This window comes from Carcharhinus amblyrhynchos, unplaced genomic scaffold (genome assembly GCF_965287045.1).
Source record: "Carcharhinus amblyrhynchos unplaced genomic scaffold, sCarAmb.v2.hapA chromosome_288, whole genome shotgun sequence".
Classification (NCBI taxonomy): domain Eukaryota; kingdom Metazoa; phylum Chordata; class Chondrichthyes; order Carcharhiniformes; family Carcharhinidae; genus Carcharhinus; species Carcharhinus amblyrhynchos.
The window spans coordinates 17,551-43,316 of NW_027650028.1; the positions used below are offsets into that span (position 1 = coordinate 17,551).

The 25,766-nt window shown below is 43.1% G+C and overlaps 1 protein-coding gene across 1 annotated transcript; it reads left to right on the forward strand.

The window, feature by feature from the left end:
- The first annotated feature begins 5,239 nt into the window (after nt 1–5,239).
- LOC145339012 (schlafen family member 13-like) lies at nt 5,240–24,817 on the forward strand. The gene is made up of 5 exons (XM_080183434.1): nt 5,240–5,482; nt 11,910–12,993; nt 13,233–13,361; nt 21,912–22,683; nt 23,481–24,817. The coding sequence occupies exons 2-5, from the start codon at nt 11,910–11,912 to the stop codon at nt 24,289–24,291; spliced, it is 2,796 nt and encodes a 931-aa protein (XP_080039560.1). The 5' UTR covers nt 5,240–5,482; the 3' UTR covers nt 24,292–24,817.
- The last annotated feature ends 949 nt before the right edge of the window (nt 24,818–25,766 follow it).

Below are 25,766 nucleotides of genomic sequence, written 5' to 3' on the forward strand. Positions count from 1 at the left end.
CTTCCTAAAATTTGGTGATCAGAATCGGATGGAATACTTTAGATGTGATCAAGTTTTATAAACGGAGTTTTATTAAAATGTATTGTATCACCTGTTTTTGTACTCAAAACTTGTATTTATGAAGCCCAAGATTCTATATGCTTTGCAGACTAGTCTCAATATGTTCTGCCACCTTCAAAGATTAATCACATAGAATGCCCCGCTTCCTGCCCAAAGCCAAAGATTTATTAAGATTTGTAGGGTTTATTCGTGCTTGTTTAGGGTATATTATTAGTAATGTGTATTAGCAGTACTAAAGTTTCTTAGCAGTAGCAAGGTTAATAGAAGTGGCACCATGGCACAGTGGTTAGCACTGCTGCCTCACAGCGCCAGGGACCTGGGTTCAATTCCTGGTTTGGTCACTGTCTGTGTGGAGTCTGCACGTTCTCCCCCTGTGTCTGCACGAGTTTCCTCCAGAATCCAAAGATGTGCGGGTTAGATGGATTGGCCATGCTATATTGGCCTTTAAGTGTCAGACAGACTGGCAGGATAAATACAGGGATAGGGCCTGGGTGGGATTGTGGTCAGCACAGATCGATGGGCTGAATGGCCTCTTTTGTCACTTAGGGATTCTATAATTCTTGAGGAATAGCAGTGCTGCTCCAAACTCCAGCATGCACATGCTGTGCTATGTGGAACGCTAGGACCCTTCATATAGATAAACATTTGTGCAAGATGTATTGTCAATAGCAGCAGCTTGAGCTCCCTGGTTTAGAACTTGAGCAGCAGCTGGAGTCACTGTGGGGCATCCATGAGCTTAAGAGCTTCGTGAATATCGATGGAGTCACCTTTCAGCTGATGAGTATGCAAGGAGAGCACAGATGGGTTATCACCAATCAAGAAACAACAGACAGGTAATGCATAAATCCCCTGAGCGCATTCCACTCTCCAATCCGTATCAAATCTTGAATACTGATGATAGTAATATTCATCTAAGCGGTGTCAGTGGGGAACATTTAAGAGACAATGATCATTGTATCAAATGGTTTAGTGGAAAAGAACAAAGAGTAATCCAGAGTAAGAATTATTAACTAGGGTATAACCTATCCTAATAGGCTCAGAAGGCATCTGGGCTGAATTATTTGGAATCAATGATTTGTGGAAACAATGGAAAGAAGAGATAGCTTGGGCACAATCAAAGTATACTCCCACAACGAGAAAAAGTAGGACAAACATATCTAGAGCTAGATAATTTATTCATGGAAGCAGAGGCATTAAATTAATATTTTACATCTGCCTTTACCAAGGAATGATAAGAAGTCTCACAACACCAGGTTAAAATCCATCAGGTTTATTTGGAATCATAAGCTTTCGGAACACTGCTCCTTCACTTGATGAAGAGGCAGTGCTCTGAAAGTTTGTGATTCCAAATAAACCTATTGGATTTTACATTGGTGTTGGGGAACTTCTTACTGTGCCCACCCCAGTCCAGTGCCAGCATCTCCACATCATGCTTACCAAGGAAGAGGATGCTACCCAAGCCATGATGAAATGGAAGGCAAGTAATACACTAGGAAAATTTAAAACTCTAAAGGAGGTATTAAATAGGCTATCTGTAGTTAAGTGTTGATAAGGCACCAGGACTATTTATATAGATGATCTGGAGGAGGGAACCGAGTGCAGGGTGTCAAAATTTGCGGATTACACCAAGATTGGGGGAACGGCAAATTGTGCGGAAGGTGTGGAGAGTCTGCAGAAGGATCTAGATAGGCTGGGCGAATGGGCCAGGAAATGGCAAATGGAATTTAATGTTGGCAAGTGCGAGGTGGTCCACTTTGGTAGGAAGAATGGTAGGAAGGACTATTACTTACGTGGCGAAAAACTGCAGCAGGCGACGGTGCAGAGGGACCTCGGGGTCCTTGTGCATGAGTCGCAAAAACCCAGCTTGCAGGTGCAGCAGGTGGTCAGGAAGGCAAATGGGATGCTGGCCTTCATAGCGAGGGGGATTGAATATAAAAGTAGGGAGGTCTTGCTGCAGCTGTATAGGGCATTGGTGAGAACATAAGAACATAAGAACATAAGAAATAGGAGCAGGAGTAGGCCATCTAGCCCTTCGAGCCTGCCCCGCCATTCAATAAGATCATGGCTGATCTGTCGTGGCTCAGTTCCACTTTCCCGCCCTCTCCCCATAACCCTTAATCCCTTCTCTTATCAAAAACCCATCAACCCGCTTCTTAAAAATATTTAGCGAGGCAGCCTCCACCACTTCAACAGGCAGAGAATTCCAGAGATTCACCACCCTTTGAGTGAAGAAGTTCCTCCTCAACTCCGTTCTAAACCGCCTCCCCTTTATCTTGAGGCTGTGCCCCCTAGTCCTACTGTCTTTTTTGAGCGGGAAGAGTCTCTCCACCTCTATCCTATCCATCCCATTCATCATCTTATACGTCTCAATGAGATCTCCCCTCATTCTTCTAAACTCTAACGAGTACAAGCCTAGTTTATTCAGCCTCTCCTCATAGCTCAATCCCCTCAACTCCGGTATCAGCCTAGTAAACCTCCTCTGCACTCCCTCCAGGGCCAAAATATCCTTGCGCAGGTGCGGCGCCCAAAACTGCACACAGTACTCCAGCTGCGGCCTCACCAATGCCCTATACAGCTGCAGCAAGACCTCCCTACTTTTATATTCAATCCCCCTCGCTATGAAGGCCAGCATCCCATTCGCCTTCCTGACCACCTGCTGCACCTGCAAGCTGGGTTTTTGCGATTCATGCACAAGGACCCCGAGGTCCCTCTGCACCGTCGCCTGCTGCAGTTTTTCGCCACGTAAGTAATAGTCCTTCCTACCATTCTTCCTACCAAAGTGGACCACCTCACACTTGCCAACATTAAATTCCATTTGCCATTTCCTGGCCCATTCGCCCAGCCTATCTAGATCCTTCTGCAGACTCTCCACACCCTCCGCACAATTTGCCGTTCCCCCAATCTTGGTGTCATCAGCAAATTTCGACACCCTGCACTCGGTTCCCTCCTCCAGATCATCTATATAAATGGTAAATAGCTGAGGCCCCAGCACCGACCCCTGGGGCACCCCACTAGTCACCATCCGCCAATCCGAATAGCACCCATTGACCCCCACTCTCTGCCTCCTATTTGACAACCAATCCTCTATCCACGCTAACACCCTACCCCCAACTCCATGTCCCCTGACCTTCTGCAATAACCTCTTGTGAGGTACCTTGTCAAACGCCTTCTGAAAATCCAGAAAGACCACATCCACCGGCTCTCCTCTATCCACTGCCCTAGACACATCCTCATAGAACTCCAGTAAATTTGTCAGACACGACTTCCCTTTAATGCAGCTGGAGTACTGTGTGCAGTTTTGGGCGCCGCACCTGCGCAAAGATATTTTGGCCTTGGAGGGAGTGCAGAGGAGGTTTACTAGGCTGATACCGGAGTTGAGGGGGTTGAGCTATGAGGAGAGGCTGAATAAACTAGGCTTGTACTCGTTAGAGTTTAGAAGAATGAGGGGAGATCTCATTGAGACGTATAAGATGATGAATGGGATGGATAGGATGGAGGTGGAGAGACTCTTCCTGCTCAAAAAAGACACTAGGACTAGGGGGCACAGCCTCAAGATAAAGGGGGGACGTTTTAGAACGGAGTTGAGGAGGAACTTCTTCACTCAAAGGGTGGTGAATCTCTGGAATTCTCTGCCCGTTGAAGTGGTGGAGGCTGCCTCGCTAAATATTTTCAAGAAGCAGGTTGATGGGTTTTTGATAAGAGAGGGGATTAAGGGTTATGGGGAGAGGGCCGGAAAGTGGAACTGAGACATGACAGATCAGCCATGATCTTATTGAATGGCGGGGCAGGCTCGAAGGGCCAGATGGCCTACTCCTGCTCCTTTTTCTTATGTTCTTAAATGAGACACATCTTGGTGCAAATGGAAATTACAGAGCTGCTGGCTTTAATTTTCCAGTTCTCCTCAGACTTAGGGATGTTACCAGAGGGCTGGAGAATTGCAAACGTTACACGCCTGTTCAAAAAAGGCTGATGTGGGTATGCCGGCGTTGGACTGGCGTAAACACAGTAAAAAGTCTGACAACACCAGGTTTTACTCCAACCTATTTATTTGATAATATACATGAATATACAAGATTCTTGGGTTCATGTCGCACTATCTGTAACCCCCGTGACTTGCCTGGGTTTGCAAAACCTCACTTACTGTACTGTCTGGAGACAATACACATCTCTTTAAACTGTGATCAGTGCTCCTTCCACTCACATTATCAGCCACTTCAGGTCTTGAACAGCAGGTTAGGTGGAAGGATTCGCATTCTAATCAGTAATCTCTAAACTGTCTGTGCTTTATATGCTCTGTCTGAGGCCAGAACTCTCCATTCGCCTGACGAAGGGGCAAACCCCGAAAGCTTGTGAGTATATTATCAAATAAATATGTTGGACTAAAACCTGGTGTTGTCAGACTTTTTACCAAAAAAAGGCTGAACAGGGAAGCCCAGCAATTACAGGACTGTCAGTTTAATTTCTGTGGTGGGGAAACTTCTGAAAGAATAATTGAGGACAAAACTAATAAATACATGAACAGATATAGGTTAATTAAAGAAACCAGCACAGATGTATTAAACAGAAGTTGTGCTTAACTAACTTGCTGGAGTTTTTTTGAAGAGCAAACAGACAGCTGATTCTCCTAATGCTGCTGATGTGGATTTCCAAATAAACACTTGGAACAGTACCACAGAACAGACCTGTGAGCAAAGTTATAGCAGAGATGAAGTTCAATGTGGAGAAATGTGAAATTGATTCATCTTGATAGGAAGAAATAGGGAGAAAGAATGGCCCAGATTTTCTGATCAGGATTGGCCAAAAAAAAACTTTCTCTTTCCCAACTGCACTGACCACAGGTTTAAAACATCGTTTGCAAACTCTGAGACCAATTTGCAATAGTTGAGCATCTTCTCGTGTGACGAACTCACCTATTCGGAAAATTGAGTATGAATGTCCCGAAATTGACCCGACCTGGCGCACGCGCAGTGAACACAAGACGCCCTTGAGAAGGAGCAACAGAAATACGCATGCGCTGCGGGGCGGTACTGTTCTTAACGATGATGTCATCGCTTCGGCCGGCGTGATGTGCGCATGTGCGGAGTAGTGGCGCGCGATGTGTCGGGGCTGATGTGCGCATGTGCGGGATACTGGCGCGCAATGGGCCGGTTTGGTTGTGGTGTTGGGACAGAGTTTTCCCTGAGTGAATGTCGGAGGCAGCGGGAGTTTATGCTGCGCAAGTCTTATGGTCTTGTTTAAAAAGCAAGCACTTTAACTCATAGGGCGTGTTTATTTTGAACCGTGCGAGAGTTTCGGTGGTATAAAGGTCCTCTGCTTGCGCTTCTGGATAGTAACCGCCTTCTGCCAGAACCCACCGCAGGTCATTCGGCCCCTTCGTATAGCGCAGCCATCGAGTCTGTATCGACAATAACTACCACTAAAGGTTTGTTATCCCCATTATCCAACACTTGTCTCAAATCCTTGAGCGTTTCAAATGCTCATCCAAATATTTTTAAAGGTTGTAAAGTTTCCAGCCTCCACTACATTCCCAGGTCGTGTAATGCAGATTCAGACCACTGAGTATTTTGTTTGTCTCAAATCCCTTCTGGATCTCCTGCCCCTCAGCCTAAAACTATGTCCCTTTGTGATTGACCCCTGAACCAAGGGGAACAGCTGCTTTCTATTCACCTTGATCATACCCCTTATACAGTCTTATACACCTCAATCATGTGTCTGCTCTAAAGAAAACAATCCAAGCCTATCCTGCCTCTAATTATAGCTCAAATGTTCCATCTCAGACAGCATCCTGGTGAATCTTCTCTATATTCTTTCAAACCAGTGTCCTCTTTGAACAGAGGGGAGTATGATAAGATGAGGGTAGAATTGGCAAATGTAGATTGGGGGTGCAGATTGGTTGGTAGGACAGCTGAGGAACAGTGGAGGATTTTTAAGGAGATCTTTTTCGGTACTCAGCAGAAATATATTCTGATGGTAAAGAAGGACTCTAAGAGAAGGGATAACTAGCCATGGTTATCAAAGGAAATAAAGGAGAGTATTAAATTAAAATGCGTACAGAGCGGCTAAAAATAGTGGGGAGTTAGAAGATTGGGAAAGATTTAAAAAACAACAAAGAATGACTAAGAAAGCGATAAAGAAAGATAGAGTATGAAGCTAAACTAGCTCTAAATATAAAAAATGATAGTAAAAGTTTTTACAAATAAAAAAGAGGAGGAGACTGGCTAGAGTGAATGTTGGACCCCTGGAGGACAAGGGGGGATTTAGCGGTGAGTAACAAGGAAATGGCTGAGGCTTTAAGTAAGCTTTTTGTGTCGGTCTTCACAGAGGAGGACACAAATGGCTTACCGAATATTAAAGATAGAAGGACGGTAGGAGATGAGGTCCTTAATGCAATTACTGTCACTAGAGACTAACTTGGTAGACTAATGGCACTGAAGGTAGACGAGTCCGTGGGACCAGATGGAATGCATCCCAGGTTCTGAAAGAAATGGCAGAAGTAATAGCGGATGCCTTAGTAATTATTTATCGAAATTCGCTGGACTCTGGGGACGTGCCGGAGGATTGGAAAACAGCTAATGTTATGCCGCTGTTTAAAAAAGGTAGCAGACAAAAGGCAGGGAATTATAGGCTGGTTAGCTTAATATCTGTAGTTGGAAAAATGCTAGAATCCATCATCAAAGAAGAAATAGCAAGACACCTAGAAGAGAACGGTTTGATCAAGCAGACACAGCACAGATTTGTGAAGGGGAAGTCGTGTTTAACAAATTTATTGGATTTCTATGAGGATGTGACTAGTGCGGTAGACAGAGGGGAACTGGTGGATGTGGTGTTTTTGGATTTCCAGAAGGGTTCGATAAGGTGCCTCACAAAAGATTGCTGCAGAAGGTTAGGGTACGTGGAATTGGGGTGAAGCGTTAGCGTGGATTAAGGATTGGTTATCTAACAGGACGCAGAGAGTTGGAATCAATGGGCGCTTTTCTGGTTGGCAGTTGATGACTAGTGGAGTGCCGTAGGGATCGGTGCTGGGGCCTCAACTGTTTACCATTTACGTAGACGATCTGGATGAGGGGGCTGAGTGTAGGGTGACAAAATTTGCTGATGACACGAAGCTGAGTGGAAAAGTAAATTGCGTGGAGGGCGCGGAAAGTCTGCAGAGAGATCTGGATAGGCTGAGTGGGCGAGGACCTGGCAGATGGAGTATAACGTTAGCAAATGTGAGGTTATCCACTTTGGTAGAAATAATAGGAGGGATTATTAAAGGGTGAAAAGCTGCAGCATGCTACAGTGCAAAGGGACCTGGGCGTCCTTGTGCACGAATCGCAAAAACCCAGTCTGCAGGTGCAGCAGGTGATTAAGAATGCGAATGGAATGTTGGCCTTTATAGCGAGGGGGATAGAATATAAAAGCAGGGAGGCCTTGCTGCAACTGTACAGGGTACTGGTAAGGCTGCAACTGGAATACTGTGTTCAGTTTTGGTCCCCGTATTTGCGAAAGGATATATTGGCCTTGGAGGGAGTACAGAGAAGGTTCACCAGGCTGATACCGGAGATGAGGGGGTTAGCTTATGACGACAGACTGGGTCTGTACTCGTTGGAGTTTAGAAGGCTGACTAGGGATCTTATAGAGACATATAAGATAATCACGACAGCTCAGTGACTATCGCTGTTTGCTGTGCAGATACATGGATTTGGGCCTGTGTCTGTGGGAGTTTGCGCATTCTCCCCGTGCTTGCGTGGGTTTTCTCCGGGTGCTCCGATTTCTTCCCACACCCCAAAGATGTGCTCTTAGGCTGATTGGTGTAACAAATTGTCCCTAAATTATTCTCCCCTCAATCTGGTTTCCAATGTGGAGTGCCATAAGCGTAGACAAAGGTCACGGGTGGAAGAGGGAAATCACAATGTTAAAATGGCGGCGCGGGATCGTTGAGCTGAAGGGCCTGTTTCCCGAGCTGTGGTGTTCTTTGTTCTTTATAATGAAGGGGCTAGATAGGGTAGAGGTAGAGAGATTCTTCCCGCTTAGAAACGATAGCAGAACTAGAGGGCACAGCCTCAAAATAAGGGAGGGGGGGTGCAGTTTAGAACGGAGTCAAGGAGGAACTTCTTCACTCAAAGGGTGGTGAATCTCTGGAATTCTCTGCCCATTGAAGTGAATTTATTTAAGTCACGGGTAGATAGATTTCTGATAGACAAGGGAATTAAGGGTTATGGGGAGAAAGTGGGAAAGTGGTCCTGTTGAACGGCGGGGCAGGCTCAAAGGACTAGATGACCTACTCCTGCTCCTATTTTTTATGTTTTTTAAAGGCATCAATGCTATCCGTTTTAACTAATCCATAAGACACATCACATTTTTACCACTCTAAAGAAATTCATCCTAAATTCTAAGGGGTGATCTTATAAGATCATGAGAGGCATGGATGGTGAATGCACTCAGTCTTTTTCCCAGGGTTGGGGAATCAAGAACTAGAGGGCATAGGTTTAAGTTGAGAGGGCGAAGAACTTTTTCATGCAGACAATGGTATGTTTGTGGAATGAGCTCCTGGAGGAAGTGGCTGAGGCTGGGACGTTGACAACATTTAAAAGTTTTTTGGACAGGTATGTGGATAGGAAAGGTTTAGAGGGATATGGGTCAAATGCAGGCAAATGGAGTTAATTTAGATGGGCATTTTGGTTGGCATGGACCAGTTTGGGCTAAAAGGCCTATCTCCATGCTACAGATTCTATGATTTTAGTGCAACCATACCCTTATAGTGAGGTGACCAGAACTGCACACAGCACTCCAGCTGTGGCCTAATCAAGGTTCATCATTGCCTGCTTGCTCTAATAGAACAAAGAACAAAAACAGCCCGGGAAACAGGCCCTTCGGCCCAACGAGCCCGCGCCGCCATTTGAACATTACGAGTCGCCCTTCCACCCATGACTCTTATCTATGCTTATGGCATTCCACATTGAGGGAAAACTAATTTAGGGACAATTTATTACCACCAATCACCCTAATAGCACATCTTTGGGGTGTGGGAGGAAACCGGAGCACCCGGAGAAAACCCACGCAAGCACGGGGAGAATGCGTAAACTCCCACAGACACTGGCCCAAATCCATGTGTATGCACAGCAAACAGTGATAGCCACTGAACTGTCGTGTTGCCCAGCATCTCGTCCAGTTTAAGCATACACTAACGACATGAACTACTAGGTTACTCTCGAACAACCAAGAGCAGCCCTTGTATGACCCGTCGTGTGTATGCCCCTCATTGGACAACAAGGCGGACCGATTTAAAACCTGTGAATTAAAAGAGAAAAACGTTATTATCGTTCCACATCCTTATACATTACCAGGGACGTCCCAAGGCTACTGAACCTTATTTAAAATAATCTCCTCTTTCCCTCCATCTTCAACCCACTCATGTGCCTATCTAAGTAACTCTTAAACAACTCCAGCGTACCTGCCTCCACCACCTTGCTTGGCAGAGCATTCCATACCCCCACTACCCTCTGTGTGAGAAACCTCCCTCTAACATCCATGTTATCGCCCCCCCTCAAGTCCGTGGCCCCTCGTACTGTGCATTTCTAACATAGGAAAAAGCTTACAACTGTTTACTCTATTTATACCCTTCATAATCTTATATACCTCTATTAGATCTCCCCTCAGTCGCTGTCCTGCAAGGGAAAACAGCCCCAATTTGCTCAGTGTTTCCTCATAACCCAGTCCATATTCTATGCCGCGACTAATAGAAGTGTCCCATATGCCTTGTTAACTACCCTGTTCACCTCTGCCACCTTCATGAATCTGTAAATAAGTACCCCTTGTGCCCTGCCAGTCATTAAATATTGCTTTCTCTTGTTACTTCATTCAAAGTTTTACCTTGCACTTTTCAGCATTAAATACCATCTGCCACTTCTCTGCCCATCTGACCAACCCATCTCTCTTTCTGTAACCTGCAACCTTCTTCACTCTTAACCACCCCACCAATCTTGGTGTCATTTGCAAACTTGCTTATCATTCCCCCACCAACATTATCAGCTATATTATATATATAAAAAACAATAAGGAATCCAGCACTGAACCTTGATACTGGCATCCAATCACTCAAACAGTCTTCTATCATCACCCTTTGTGTCCTGTTATTAAGCTAGTTTCAGATCCATCCTGCCATCATGGCTGATCTGCGCTGTCATCAACTCTACTTTCATATCTGCACCCTATGAGCCTTGAATATCAATCTCAGCCTTGAATATATTCAATGACCTATCCCCTACTGCTTTTGGGGGAAGAGAATTCCAAAGACTAATGATTCGCTGAGAAAAAAAATATTTTCAATGGGAAACCCTCAATTTTTAACCAAAACCACCTAGCTCTAGATTCCCCCATGAGGAGAAACATTCTCTCTGCGTCCACCCTGTCAATCTCCCTCAGAATCCCAAATGTTTCAAAAGGGTCACCTCCCATTTTTATACATTCCAGTGAATATAAGCTTAACCTGCTCAACTTTACCAACACTCTTTTGTTGGAAATGAAAAGTTGTAGAGGGTTGAGTATCAGTTAATAGTGATAAAGGAGAAGCAGTGGAGGGGAGGAACATAGGGTAGATAGGAAGGAACTTTCCCCTTAGTAGAGGGGCTAATAATCAGGGGGCTTAGATTTAAGGTAAGGAATAGGAGGTTTAGAGAAGATTTGAGGAAAATTTTCTTCACCCAGAAGGTTGGTGGTAATTGGGAACTCACTGCCTGAAAGGGTGGGAATCCTCACAACATTTAAGAAACATTTAGATGAGCACTTGAAACACTATATCATTCAAGGCTGTTGGCCAAGTGGGATTAGAATAGATAGGTACTTGATGGCCGGCATGGATGATGGGCTAAGGCCTCTTTCTGTGCTGTAAGACTGTGGGGTGAATTTTACCATTCTGCTCGGTATGGGAAACAAGTGGACCGTGGAAAGGTCCGCTGACCTCGTGTGGGATTTTACAGTTTCCGGATAAGCACGGCAGTAAAACCCCTCCCAATATACCATGGAATGACTCTGGCAGATAAGCAGGGATAATGCATGACAATTGCAGTCAAAGGTGTTTGCAACCTTAGATGCTTATTAAGAATGAAAGAAGAAAAAACTTGCATTTTTTTTCAGGATGTCCCGGCCAATGAAGTACCTTTGAAGTGTTATAACCTCTAATTTAGGGACACGTGTCAGCCAATTTGTACACAATTCTCACAAATAAGAATAAAATAAACAATTAAAGTGTTTTAGCGATATTTATTAAAGGATAACTGTTGGCCATGATCATATTGAATGGCAGAGCAGGCTCGAGGGGCTGAGTAGCCTACCCCTTCTCCTGATTCATATGGCCGGGGGGGGGTGCTTGAACCCACCACCACCTTACTCAGATCAGAATACTACTCATTAAGCCAAGATTGATGCCTAACATTTTGCATCTCTTCAGTTTGTGTAGATTGTGTTAAGCTGTTCAGTCATTGTGTCATCATAGCTAAGTTCAAATCAGTCTACTCCAAAGCCCTCATATACATTTCCAGCAGTAAATCTTAACGAAAAATTTTTGTCTCGTTTCCCCATTCCTTAACTGGAGTATTTGGAACTTCAGAAATACTCTGCAGTCTGTCTGAATTCAGGACACTAATATGTGGGATTGAACCTGGGATGTTGCTAGCTACATAGCTAGTAATATATCAGATAACTTACCTATTGAGCTAAGAGAGAGTATTTACTTCAAACTGATATTTGTATCAATAATTCCATGCAAATTGGGTGGTGCAAAACAAAGACACGGGCATTGAACCTCATCTATGAACAGTGCATGCAGCATTCAGTTCTCAGCTAAATTATCTATGTTTTTTTTCCAGATGGAACAAGAGAACATCCGAGTAATAGAAACTGAATACCCTGACTTGGTGTTGGATGCAGGCACATCAAACTTTGGGGAGAAATATAGAAAAGCAGTGAAAGACAAAAAATTAAAAGAGACGCAGTGCAACAATATCATTCGATCTGCATGTGCTCTATTAAATTCTGGGGGTGGGATTATCAGGGTGAAAGTGCTGAATGAAGATTATAACTATAATGTTCATGGCATTGGGTCAGATATAGAAAGTGGGTTGGATCAGTTAGTAAGTGGGGCAGCAAACAAATCTTTCTTTGAATTTATCCAACAAGATCATACTTTGCTTATTTTTGTTCGGTCTTGGAGCTGTGGAATTATTAATGGTAATGAAAAGTTGCCACAACTCTGTACTATAAAAACCAATATCTACAAGCGATCACACAGCCGGACTATTCTAATGACTCCACTTGAATTTGAGAATTGTTTTAAAGGAGGAACCAAACCTATCAGAAACAGTGACAGCTCTGGAGAAGATTCAGATTCCAGCTCTGAACCAATGCAGAAAAAACACCGCTTATCTCCTGAACGTGAGGCTATTAAATTAGCTCATTGTATGCTAAATAGAACACAATTTAAGTACGGTGAAATATTGGGTTTCACTGAATCTAGGCATATTGAATTTAAGGAATTTTCAGGGGAAAAAGGTTTAGAAAGGATTAAAGAGGCACTGTCAAAGTACATCCCTGCCTTTGCAAACACAGATGGAGGCTTTTTATTCATTGGTGTCAAAGACGCCACAAGAGAAGTTGTTGGATGTGGGCAGTTTATTAAAGATCCTGGGTGTTTTGAAGAATTAGTATCCAAAACTTTACAAAAACTAAACACTGTGCACATCTGCACCACTCAAAAGGAAATTAAATGCAGGCATAATGTTGCTAGAGTTATGAAAGAATCAGAACAACAGGGCTTGTTGTTAATTTTGTACGTGAAACCATTCTGCTGTGTAGTGTTTACCGATAACCCCGATTGCTGGAAAGTAGAAAATGGCCAGATTCAAAGAATGGGACCTGCTGAATGGACTGAAACGATGTTAACTACAGATCCTGGTGAGCATCATGAGTTGTGTAAAATCTGATAGGGGACCTGGCGTTTTGTAAACCAGGGTAAAGAAGGAGTAATTTTACGGAAAAGTAGCTTCTAGTTTTTCTGATCCAAAATAGTAACTAAAATGGAGGAATTGTTTTTATACTATACTCAGCAATCATGCAAATGAATATAATTGGCAGTAAAAGTTATTTATATTATACGTTGGAGGCTCCTAACTCAATTTCTCCCTTCCCTGCAGAGGTAGAAGAACTCAGTATAAAGTTTCAGAAAGAATTGAGTACGGGTGCAGCACCACCAGGATGTAAACCAGTGTTTTCAATTAAAGATGCTGGACATTTGGACAAGTTGCAACAGCAGCTGTTTAAAGGTCTGAAACCTTGGTGAAAATTTCACTTTCCTTTAGCAAAATGCCAATAGGTATTGTAGCACTGCACTGATCATTCTTCCCAATTGTTTGTCAGTCTGTTTCATGCATTATGATGATATATATTTTATACATCTTTCTGGTTGTTTAAATATGCTTTTCTGTTTATTTTCAGTTACAATTAAGGGTTCTCCAACAGACGCTGATTAATCTGCTGAGAGTCTACAGCTTTTTCTGATTTTGATTTCACTGTTACTGTGACTGCAACTGACCCTACTGTTTTCAGCATTTCTCCCAAATAGATTGATAAAATGGTCACGGAACAACTCAATTTCAAGGGTTGTAGACCTTTCTGGAGGTATCTGAATGCCTGTTCACTTATGACCATGGTGTGGCTTCACTGTCAACCTCCATTTTCAGGGACCTGCCATTGGCCATCTCAATAGGTGGCACTTTTCTGAGTTGGACCTGACTTAGCATACAAGTTTTGGATCCTTGTTGGCTTCCTCAGCCAGTTGGGTTAATGGTGTTGCCTTAACCATCACTTTTTTGCACGTTCTGTCGTGCCTGCCTTGCTCTGCACCAAGCCTGCAAATTACTTTTTTTCATGTAAACTTTATGCATCAGAACGTTTCCGGGAGTGTTCTCCCCCACACCAAAACATGCTTCCAACCTTGATGGTCTACTATCCCCTCAACCTTATCTGCACCCTCACTCAGGCTGTGCCTTGCAGCAGCCAATTCCTGCCACAAAGGGTTCACCTCATTGGGCATGCCTAATAATTCACTCATGCCTTGCTCAGTGCATTCAGTCACCTGGGCTGTCTCCACAGGTTTTTTCAAACAGACTTTAGTTTCAGCCAGCAGCTTTTCTTGTATTTTGAGGCTGTTGATTCCCAAACCAATCAGTCATTCAACATCTTCTCTAAAACTAGGCCGAATTTGCAGTGCTCTGCTAAGTCTCACAGTCTGACTACAACCCCTGGTTCTCTCATGGCAGAATGAAACTTATAAACCTCAACATGATGACTGAAGTTCTGGGGTTAAAAGGGTCTTTGACAAGTCCCACTATATGATCGAAAGGCATTGTATCCGGAGCTTCGGGTGACACTGGGCTGTAAGTTTGTGAGGCATAGACTGAGGGTAGTATCACCTTTTGCAATTCCTCCGCAGTGATTTTGTTAGCCACAAAGAAGTGACGCAAACTTTCGATAGTGTCGCCTGCTGCACAGTCTGTTTTAACCCTTATTATGGTGGACAAGTAACTACGAGTAAATGTCCTATTAGTACAACCAATATTTATTTAAACCCACACAATCAATAATCACCCACCCGACCAACAATAAGTTATCTTACAGAAAATACTAGAATTCAAGTCCAATATAAGACCTTGACTTTGCGTGACTGGCAAGTACCCGAACAGGTATTGGCCTTTATCTGTGCTGGTCTTGATAGTCGATTGCATAGTCCGGTCCTTTGGTCTGGTCTGGCACTCTGGCTCTGTTCCTTTCTTTCTTCTTCTTGTAGCTCGTTCGTGGGGTGAGAGAGAGAGAGAGAGATTCCTGGTTGCGCAGCACCCTTTATACCCAGTTTGGTTTCATGCCCCTTTTTGGCCATTGCCAATCAATTGATCAGGACTTGATCCCCCATATCAATAAGAGTCCAATCAGCTGCTACCACACCGATGTCTGTAGGTGCTGGAGGCACATGTCACATACCTCCCTCCTAAATAAGGGTTCACGGTGCCCTTATGTCTGGTACACAACCCAGTGTGACCAGAAAGTCTCTTTCATCCTGGAGATGAAACAAGCCAGTGTGACTATAAAGTCCCTTTCATCCTGCAGGTGACCCATATCCTGTTATTCATTCGTCAGAGTTGCAGCCTGTTTGTCTCTGTCTTTAAACTGCAGCCTGTCATTTTAGTTCTTGCCCAATTGTCCCAGAGTGCTTTACGAAACACCATTTTAGATGGCCCATTTGGCCACAATAGATTACCTCCAGCTTTCAACTTCTGGGTCGAATGGCTCTATCTTCCCGATTAAAGGCATCTTAAGAGCATCTGTATCTTTTTTCCTTGGCTTTGACGATCACATTCTTCCCCTTCTTGCTGCTCTCTGTGATCTCCTGATGACTGATGTGATTTTTCCTCGTTGCCAGTGTAATAACTGGAAGTGACTCAATGTGGTTCCAACAACAAGAAGTGTTTATTAAACTATTTACACTCTTAAGGGTCTGACAATAATATCACACAAGTCTGTTGTCCTTCTCCCTGGCTCCAGTTAAATTCCTCCCAGTCCCCATGACACGTGCCCTCACTCCATATTGGCCTGGCTTCCTACGTTTCCATACCGTAAGGTCTGGCCCAATCACATGGCCCTCAAAGGATCACCCTCTGAAGGGGGTCATGTTACCACAAATAAAAAGTTGAGATCACAGTGGCATATCATTTGTTACATCTTGACAACCTGATAAAGACCCATTTATGCCTATTTTCTGCTATCTGTCAACCAACCGATCTGTTACCTATGCCAATGTGTTATCCATTACGCCACAAGCTTCTATTTTCCACAACATCTTTTCTGTGACCCTTTATTAAATGATTTATGGAAGTCTAAGTGTAGTACATCCACTGGTTCTCCTTCATCCATAACACGTTGCTTCCTCAAAGAACTTTAATATGTTAAACATTTCACTAAATCATGTTGACTGTGTCTGATTACCTTGAATGACCTATTGAGACTTTAATAATAGCTTCTAACATTTTTCTCGTGACATGTTAAGCTAACTGATATGTAGTTTCCTGCTTTATCTCCCTCCCTTTTTGAATAATGGGGTTACATTAACTTTCTTCCAATCTAATGGGACCTTCCTCAAATTTCAGAGGTTTTTGGAAAATTGAAACCAATGCATCAAATATCTCACTGGCCACTTCTTTTTAGATGCTTGGATGAGGCCCAGCAGGACCAGGCACTTGTCAGCCCGCAGCTCCAAAAATTTACTCAATACCACCTCTCTGGTGATTGTAATTTTCCTGAGTTCTTTCTTTTTTTATTGGTTTATACTTACTTGTAATGTATGTTCCCTTCAGATGTTTATCCATTCCCTTTCGAAAGCCCAATTGAATCTTGGGCTGATAAATGGTAAGTAATATTTGTGCTACAGATGTGTCAGGGAATGATCATCTCCACCAAGAGTAAATACAATCATCTCCCCTTGATGTTCCATGGCAGTACCATTGCTAAATCCCCTATTATCAACGTCTTGAGGTGGGTGGGGGGGGGGAATCATTGACCAGAAAATGAACTGGACTGGTCATATAAATACTATGGCTGCAAGAGCAGGTCAGAGGATGGGAATTCTGAGGCAGGTAACTCACCTGACTCCCCAAAGCCTGACCACAATCTACAAGGGAAGGTCAGGGGTGTGATGAAATAGTCTTCATTTGACTGGATGAATGCAGCTCCAACAACATGGCATGGTGGCACAGTGGTTAGCACTGCTGTCTCAGAGTGACAGGGACGTGGGTTCGACTCCCAGCTTGTTTCACTATCTGTGGTGTTTGCATATGTGTCTACGTGGATTTTCTCTACGTGCTTCAGTTTTTTCCCACAGTCCAAAGATGTAAGGGTCAGTTGGATTGGCAATGGTAAATTGCCCCTTAGTGTCAGGGGGACTAGTTAGGGTAAATACATGAGGTTATGGGGATAGGGATTGTGGTCAGTGCTGAATAGCCTCCTTCTGTACTGTAGGATTCTATGATTCTGAGAAGCTCAGCACCATCCAAGGCAAAGCAACTCAATTGATTGGTATCCATTCCACCATTTTCATCATTCACCACCTCCAACATTGATGCACAGTAGCAGCAATGTGTATCATTTGTGAGATAGACTGTAACACCAAAGCTCCTTCAATATCATCTTCCAAACCTGCGAGCCCTACCACATAGAAAGACAAGGGTAGCAGATAAGAACATAAGAAATAGGAGCAGGAGTAGGCCATCTAGCCCTTCGAGCCTGCCCCGCCATTCAATAAGATCATGGCTGATCTGTCGTGGCTCAGTTCCACATTCCCGCCCTCTCCCCATAACCCTTAATCCCCTCTCTTATCAAGAACCCATCAACCCGCTTCTTAAAAATATTTAGCGAGGCAGCCTCCACCACTTCAACGGGCAGAGAATTCCAGAGATTCACCACCCTTTGAGTGAAGAAGTTCCTCCTCAACTCCGTTCTAAACCGCCTCCCCTTTATCTTGAGGCTGTGCCCCCTAGTCCTGCTGTCTTTTTTGAGCGGGAAGAGTCTCTCCACCTCTATCCTATCCATCCCATTCATCATCTTATACGTCTCAATGAGATCTCCCCTCATTCTTCTAAACTCTAACGAGTACAAGCCTAGTTTATTCAGCCTCTCCTCATAGCTCAACCCCCTCAACTCCGGTATCAGCCTAGTAAACCTCCTCTGCACTCCCTCCAGGGCCAAAATATCCTTGCGCAGGTGCGGTGCCCAAAACTGCACACAGTACTCCAGCTGCGGCCTCACCAATGCCCTATACAGCTGCAGCAAGACCTCCCTACTTTTATATTCAATCCCCCTCGCTATGAAGGCCAGCATCCCATTCGCCTTCCTGACCATCTGTGGGTATTCTCCAATCAACACCCCATCCTGACTTGAAACTATATTACTGTTCCTTCACCGTCACTGGGTCAAAATGCTGAAACTCCCTCCATGACAGTACTGTGCGTGTATCTCCACCAGATGGACTGCAGCAGTCCAAGAAAGTGAATCATCACCAGCTTCTTAAGGGCTGTTAGTGATGGGCAATAATAATGCTGGCTTAGCCAGTGATGTCCACATCCTGTGAAAGCATAAAAACAAAATCTGCCTCCAGCACACACTCAGGAAGTCTATTTTGGACACTAACAACTTGTTTCATTAAAACGTTTTTCCTCACGTCACTTGGCTCCTTTCCCAATTACCTTAAATCTGCATCCTCTGCTTCTCAATCTGCATCAGGTTTTCTCTATACTGTTTCGCCTCTTCATGATTTTGAACACCTTTATTAACTCTCTGTTTTCTATGGAGAACAATAGCAGCTTTTCCAATCAACCCACACAACTGAAGTTCTTTGCCTCTGAAACCATTCTCATGAATCATTTCTGCATGCTTTTTTAAAGTTTTCATAATTTTCCTGAAATGCTGTGCCCAGAATTTGGCAAATGGGAGGCACTTAATCCTGCAATTTTCCGTAATCGAACAGGGTACTCATCTTCTCCATCCTTCCTCTGGATTAGGGAGTCACAGTTACCTGCCTGCCAATAACAGGTAGCCAATTAGACTAATCAAATTTCCCAGTGAGGGTGCTCGCAAGAAGTCATCTGGAAATTTCCTGCTGAGGTGCAAGGCCAGCCAGTGAATTGAGGCAGCCTTCTGGCAGCAAACTGGTGAACTATTGATGCCTCACTGAATTTATTCTACCTCTACTGTTGGACCTGCTACTGACCTTCCTGCTTCAAGACCCAGCTCTCTCCTTAACTGGACAGGGCTGCAGAGGCGGCCACTCCCTTCGCTGTCTCCTTAAAAATCATTCTCTGGTTCCTGGCGTTGATATTTGTGGTTTCCTGGCCCATTTTCCATCTGCAGGATCTGGACTCCAGAACAAAAATTCATCCTACTATCCCACAGGGGCCATAGAAATGAGAAGTAGGAGTCAGCCATTTGAGCATGCTATACGATTCATTTTGACCATGGCTGATCACCAAATTCAATGTCCTGATCCCCACTTCCCCTCATATTCCTTAATCCCTTTAGCCCCAATGGCTATATATAATTTCTTCTTGAAATCAGATGTTCTGGCCTCAGCTACTTTCGGTGGTAGTGAGTTCTACACATTCACCATCCGCTGGGCAAAGAAATTTCTCCTCACCTCAGTTCTAAAATGTTACTCAAACTATGACCCAAGCTCCGGACTCCCCCACCATTAGGAACATTCTTTCTGCGCCTACCCTGCCCAGTCTTGTTAGAATTTTATAAGTTTCTATGAGATCCTCTCTCACTCTTCTAAACTCCAGTGAATATATTCCTAACTGACTTAGTCTCTCATATGGCAGACATGCCATCCTAGGACTCAGCCTGGGAAGTCTTCGCTGTACTCCCTCTAAAGTAAGGGCATCCTTCCTCAGATAAGGATAGCAAAACTGCACACAATACTCCAGGTGTGGCCTCACCAACGCTGTATAGAATTGCAGTAAAACATCCCTATCCCTATACTCAAATCCTCCCACTAAGTAGGCCAACATACCATTCGTCTTCTTTGCTGCCTTGTGTACTGTGCGCTTACTTTCAATGACTGTTGCACGAGGACTCCAAGATCTCGCTGAGTTTCCATCTCTCTCAATTTACACCTGTTCAAGTAATAATCTGTCTTCCTATTGTTACTACCAAAGTGGATAACCTCACATTTATCCACCTTACACTGCATCTGCCATGGGTATGCCCACATACTCACCCTGTCCAATTCACGATGAAGCATCTCTGCATCCTCATCACAGCTTACCCTTCCACCCAGTTTTGTATCATCTGCAAATTTGGAGATAATACATTCAATTAACTCTTCCAAATCACAAATATATAATGTGAACGGGACACTCCAGTGCTTTATAAAACTTGACCAGAATTTGTTTTTGCATGTTGTCCCTCTATTTAAATAGCCCAGGATGATCATAGAATCCTTACAATGCAGAATGAGCCAATTCGGCCCATCATATCTGCACTGATTCTCTGATAGAGTGTCTTACCAAGGCAGTCTCCCCCGCCCTATCCTCTTAACCCCAAATGTTTACCATGGCTTTTCCGTCACACCTAAATATTTTTGGACACTATGGTACAAGTTGGTTTGGGCAATCAAGCTAACCTGAACATTTTTGGACTGTGGGAGGAAACCGAAGCACCCAGAGGAAACCCACGCAGACACAGGGAGGAGAATGTTTGAACTCCACACAGACACCCAAGAGTGGAATTGAACCTGGGTCTCTGACTCTGTGAAGCAGCACTGCTAACCACTGTGCCACCGTGCCTCACATTATTTTAAACCACTTCCTCAATTTACTCTGCTACCTTCAATGTTTTGTGAACATTTGTCTCTCCACTCATTCACTCCTTTTACAATTGTACCCTTCATATTAAATTGCTTCTACTCGGTCTGCCTAACAAAATTTATCGCTGCACTCTTCTCTGCATTAAATTTCAATCTGCCTTGTGTCTGTCCGTTCCATTAGCCTGTGTCCTCTTGGCAGTTATCGTTATGATCTTCACAATTCATAATCTTTCCAAACTTTGTGTCATCCGCAACTTTTGTAATTATGCCCTCTACACCCAAGTGTGGGTTATAAAGTATATCAGGAAAAAAGAGTGGTAATGTTCAAACCTTGGAATGATAAATTCTTGAAGGCCTAGTATCTGGCATGAAAAAGGACTGTAATTTTGGCAGTCTGTTTCAGCTTTGGAAGACACATGGGAGTTTCCTTTGAGATGAAAAATAATGAGGGTACCTGATGAAATATTGAAATTTACTGGCATGGGGCATCTCACTTTTCCTGCATCTTCCAGCCCCAATTTCTTTTGTCATGTCAGTTGGTGGAAGTGCAAGCTTTAGCAGCATAAGGTAAGGAAAATGGGTTATCTGGGAAGCTGGTTCAAGGAAGATGAGACTTTAGTTTCTCCTCTTAACCAAAGAGATGTATGGATTCAGAAATAAACAGAGGAAGGAGAGAGAATGAGGGTGCATTAGAGTAGAGACATTTAGTATCAAATGAAGAGAAGGAAAACCTGGATTGAGAGATAAGTTAGAAAACAGAAGAAAAATTCAGAAAAATAAATTAAAACTTGACATTTTTAACATAAGAACATAAAAATAGGAGCAGGAGTAGGCCATCTAGCCCTTCAAGCCTGCCCTGCCATTCAACAAGATCATGGCTGATCTGAAGTGAATCAGTTCCACTTTCCTGCTTTCTCCCCATAACCCTTAATTCACCTGTCTATCAGAAATCTATCTACCCGTGACTTAAATATATTCAGCGAGATAGCCTCCACCACTTCAATGGGCAGAGAATTCCAGAGACTCACCACCCTTTGAGTGAAGAAGTTCCTCCTCAATTCCGATCTAAAATCGATTTAAAATCTTCAAGAGCCATTCAGCTTCTAACTCTACACTTTCAATTCTTCACTTTCTGGGCCAGAGAAGTTGAGTGGAAGTTGTTACTAGTGATCATGTTAAAAGGGTCCATGTGCTGTTCATGACTAGATTCAACTTTCTATGGAGAGTTTAATGGCAAATGCAGCATCTTAAGAAGCTCACACGGAGGTTAATGGTGAGGTGGCATTTCCATGCAGCTAATAGTGGAATTGTCCAATCTATCCAACAGCTTGAGATGATTCGCAATTCTGAGGGTATTTCTTTCTCGTTACACGTTTCTGGATGATTATTAGGATGTCATTCAACTTTTTCACCATTGACTTTTATTCAGTAATATATATTTACTATTTTATTTACTTGTTCACAGTAGGAGGTAACTCTCCCAGTGACCTCGTTGTGGTACCAGAGCACTTGTGCAAGCAATTGTTTAAAGATTATCCAGCTTTGGAGAATCTACTGCCTCAAATGAAATCTGCAGGAAGTCGGGGAGTTCTGATTTTCTCCAGAAGCTGGGCTGTTGACATTGGCCTGTCAAAGAACTGGGATGTAATATGTGATGCACTGTTTGTGGGCAGAAAGAGTACTCCACTATTGTATACCATCGTCAGACAAACAAATGCTGAAATTTTCAAATATTCAAAAGACACGGCGTTTTTCATCAAAAGTAAACTGGTGAATCCAGGTGGTTATACAGGAAAACTGTGCATAATTTCCGAAATCCTTCAGTATCCTGACCATGAGTCAGACGAAGATGGTAATATATCTACAATGCAATTGGACAATGCGCAGGAGGCTGAGAGAACATTACAAGTTCAGTACCCGCATTCCTATTCTTTAAAAACTAACGATATCAAAGTATTGCTGAAAGCACTGACTATTGTTCTATTGAGTTTTAGATCCTTCCTAAGTGACCAGCTTGGCTGTGAATTTCTCAATTTACTAACACTGGAGCAATTTCAGATTCTTCATTCAAAACACAATATTGAGAAGTGCAAAAAACTCTTTGTGCACGGCCTTCCTGGAACTGGTAAAACGATTATAGCTGGGCAGCTCATTGAAAGAATCATCAACACCTTCCATTGTAAACGAGATGAGGTACTTTACATTTGTGAAAATAAGCCATTGGAGAGATTTATGAGGTAAAATTTATATTTTTATAACTTTTATAAAAGATAAATTTACTGATGTATTTTTGTAGTTTGGGTGACAGATGATGTAGAAGAAAGATAGAATTCTTATTCCTTTGTCCATTTTTCCTTTCATACAAGCTTCATTGATTGGTACAAATTCTAATATTACCCAATTTGACTAAATTCCACAATATTTCATTTAACGAGCTGCAAATTTCCTTTTGTTGCAACTGCTTAGGTTTGTTGGTCTTCAGTTTTCTTACCTAATACAGTCACTTCCTTGTCATTGTGATAAAGAGAAACAGCTTGTCTATGTATATATAATATATATATTATGTATCATAACTTTCATGACTTCTAGAAATTATAAAATGCTTTACAGCTAATGCAAAACTTTTGAAGTGTAGTCAGTTGTGATGTAGGAAACGAGGCAGTCAATTGGTACACAGCAAACTCCTACAAACAGCAATGTAATGAAGACGAAGTAATCTTTTTTCAATTTTGATGATAAGTATTGACCAGGACACAAGGGAAAATACCTCTGCCCTTCCAAGATTTTGTGCCAGTATTTCTGGAGTGCAACTTTAAACCCGCAGCCTTCTTGCTGAAATGAGACTGTTGCAACAGAACCACAGCTGATAACCCATCCCAAAAACAACTATAGACACATGCTGGGCTGTACACTTAGATGTATAAAGCTTATCATGTATTAGGGTTAGGGTTATTACATATTCCTTTTGAAATGCTTATGTCACACTAAGCTATTGTTCAGTGATATTTTACACTAAACTCAAATCTAATTTTAGGCAAAAACATAATAATTGTGTTACAAGGAAGACCTTCATGAAATTCAATTACCCAAAGGTGAAACACATTATCGTTGATGAGGCTCAAAACTTCCGCCTTGAGAATGGTGACTGGTACAAAAAAGCTGAAAGAATGAGAGGAGCTGCAGAAGCACAAACTAACAGACCAGGAGTCTTCTGGATTTTCATGGATTACTTCCAGATATCCCATGCTTCTCAGAATGGCTTGCCCAGGGTGGAACTCCAGGATCCAAGTGAAGAATTGACAAGAGGAGTCCGGAATGCCAGGGAAATACATGAATTTATCTGTCTCCAGATGAATGAGATTGTTGAGTTACCAAATAACAAAGTGAGACGTGAGTTTCTGATGAAACTAGCTAAAGAAGCTAATTGTGGACACTCGTTTCCTGGGAAGATTGAAGAATTAAAAATGGCACAAGAAGATATTGTTAAGTACATAGGACGCCAAGTAAAACGTTACTTTGAGGAAGGCTATAAAGCAAAACAGATGGCAATTCTGTGCAGTACTGAGAAAAAATGCGACTTTTACATTAATCTGCTGCAGCGTGAACTCAAAACACGAGATATACATTTAGCAAAAGTAAATGAAACATTTGAGGTTGGTCATGGCTCAAATACCATTATCTTGGACAGCGTACGCCGATTTTCAGGTTTAGAAAAGCACATTATATTTGGTATTGATCCTGTACCTCACAAGACACAGAGCGAACTAACTGCTAATATTTTAGTTTGCTTGGCCTCGCGTGCTATGACGCGGCTTCATGTGCTATATGAAGAGTCAGCTGAATAGCCTTGATTTTCCTCCACTAGTGTTATTTATGCCTGGATGCTTTCAGTAATTTTAGTTCGCCGAATATTCATTGGCTAACAAATCTGATTTACCTTTGGCTGGGCCTAGGTGCACATGAGCAGCTGGAGAAGAAAATAGTGAATTTAAAGGTGTGGGGAATAATTAAAAGGATCAACAATGGCAAATTTTCACATTCAATACTGATCAACCTTATTGAAACAAACATTAAGTAGCTTTTCAAGATGCTTCTTGCAGCAAAGGGAATGAAGCTAGCTAATGGCATCAATTCAAAGAGCTTTAGTTGCAGAGTTTAAATAGTGTAATAATGGCAATAATTGTAGCATCCAAAAAGATTAATAATCAAAGCAGGAAGCAACGTAACAAGGTTTAAGTACAACTGCTGATTAACGGTGGCTTAGTCATTCAGTATGTTCAAAACAGATTTCTAGATACTAATCATATCAAGGAATACATAAGAACATAAGAAATAGGAGCAGGAGTAGGCCATCTAGCACTTCGAGCCTGCCGCGCAATTCGAAAAGATCATGGCTGATCTGAAGTGGCTCAGTTCCACTTTCTCCCCATAACCCTTAATTCCCTTGTCTGTCAAAAACCTATCTAACTGTGTCTTAAATATATTCAGCGAGGTAGCCTCCACCACTTCAACAGGCAGAGAATTCCAGAGATTCACCACCCTTTGAGTGAAGAAGTTCCTCCTCAACTCCGTTCTAAACTGCCTCCCCTTTATCTTGAGGCTGTGCCCTCTAGTCCTGCTGTCCTTTCTGAGCGGGAAGAATCTCTCTACCTCTACCCTATCCATTCCTTTCATTATCTTATACGTCTCTATAAGATCCCCCCTCATCCTTCTAAACTCCAACGAGTACAGACCCAGTCTATTTAGTCTCTCTTCATAGTCCACCCCCCTCATCTCCGGTATCAGCCTAGTGAACCTCCTCTGCACTCCCTCCAAGGCCAAAATAGCCTTGCGCAAGTGCGGCAACCAATACTGCACACTGTACTCCAGCTGCGGTCTCACCAGTGCCCTGTACAGTTGCAGGAAGACCTCCCTTTTATATTCTATCCCCCTCGCTATAAAGGCCAGCATCCCATTCGCCTTCTTGATCACCTGCTACACCTGCAGACTGGGTTTTTGCGACTCATGCACAAGGACCCCCAGGTCCCTCTGCACCGGAGCATGCTGCAGCTTCTCGCCCTTTAAATAGCAGTCCCTCCTACTATTATTCCTGCCAAAGTGGATAACCTCTCACTTGCTAACATTGTACTCCATCTGCTAGGTCCTCGCCCACTCGCTCAGCTTATTCAGATCCCTCTGCAGACTTTCCACACCCTCTGCACAATTTGCTTTTCCACTCATCTTTGTGTCATCAGCAAATTTCGACACCCTCCACTCAGCCCCCTCCTCCAGATCATCTATATAAATGGTAAATAGCTGAGGCCCCAGCACCGATCCCTGT

What these genes read in the sequence shown, in the direction of transcription:
- LOC145339012 (XM_080183434.1), top strand. Translation starts at nt 11,910, where the DNA reads ATGGAACAAGAGAACATCCGAGTAATAGAAACTGAATACCCTGACTTG. An exon ending in GATGTTAACTACAGATCCTG is followed by an intron (nt 12,994 to 13,232) that starts GTGAGCATCATG and finishes CCTTCCCTGCAG; the next exon opens with AGGTAGAAGAACTCAGTATA. An exon ending in CCATTGGAGAGATTTATGAG is followed by an intron (nt 22,684 to 23,480) that starts GTAAAATTTATA and finishes ATCTAATTTTAG; the next exon opens with GCAAAAACATAATAATTGTG.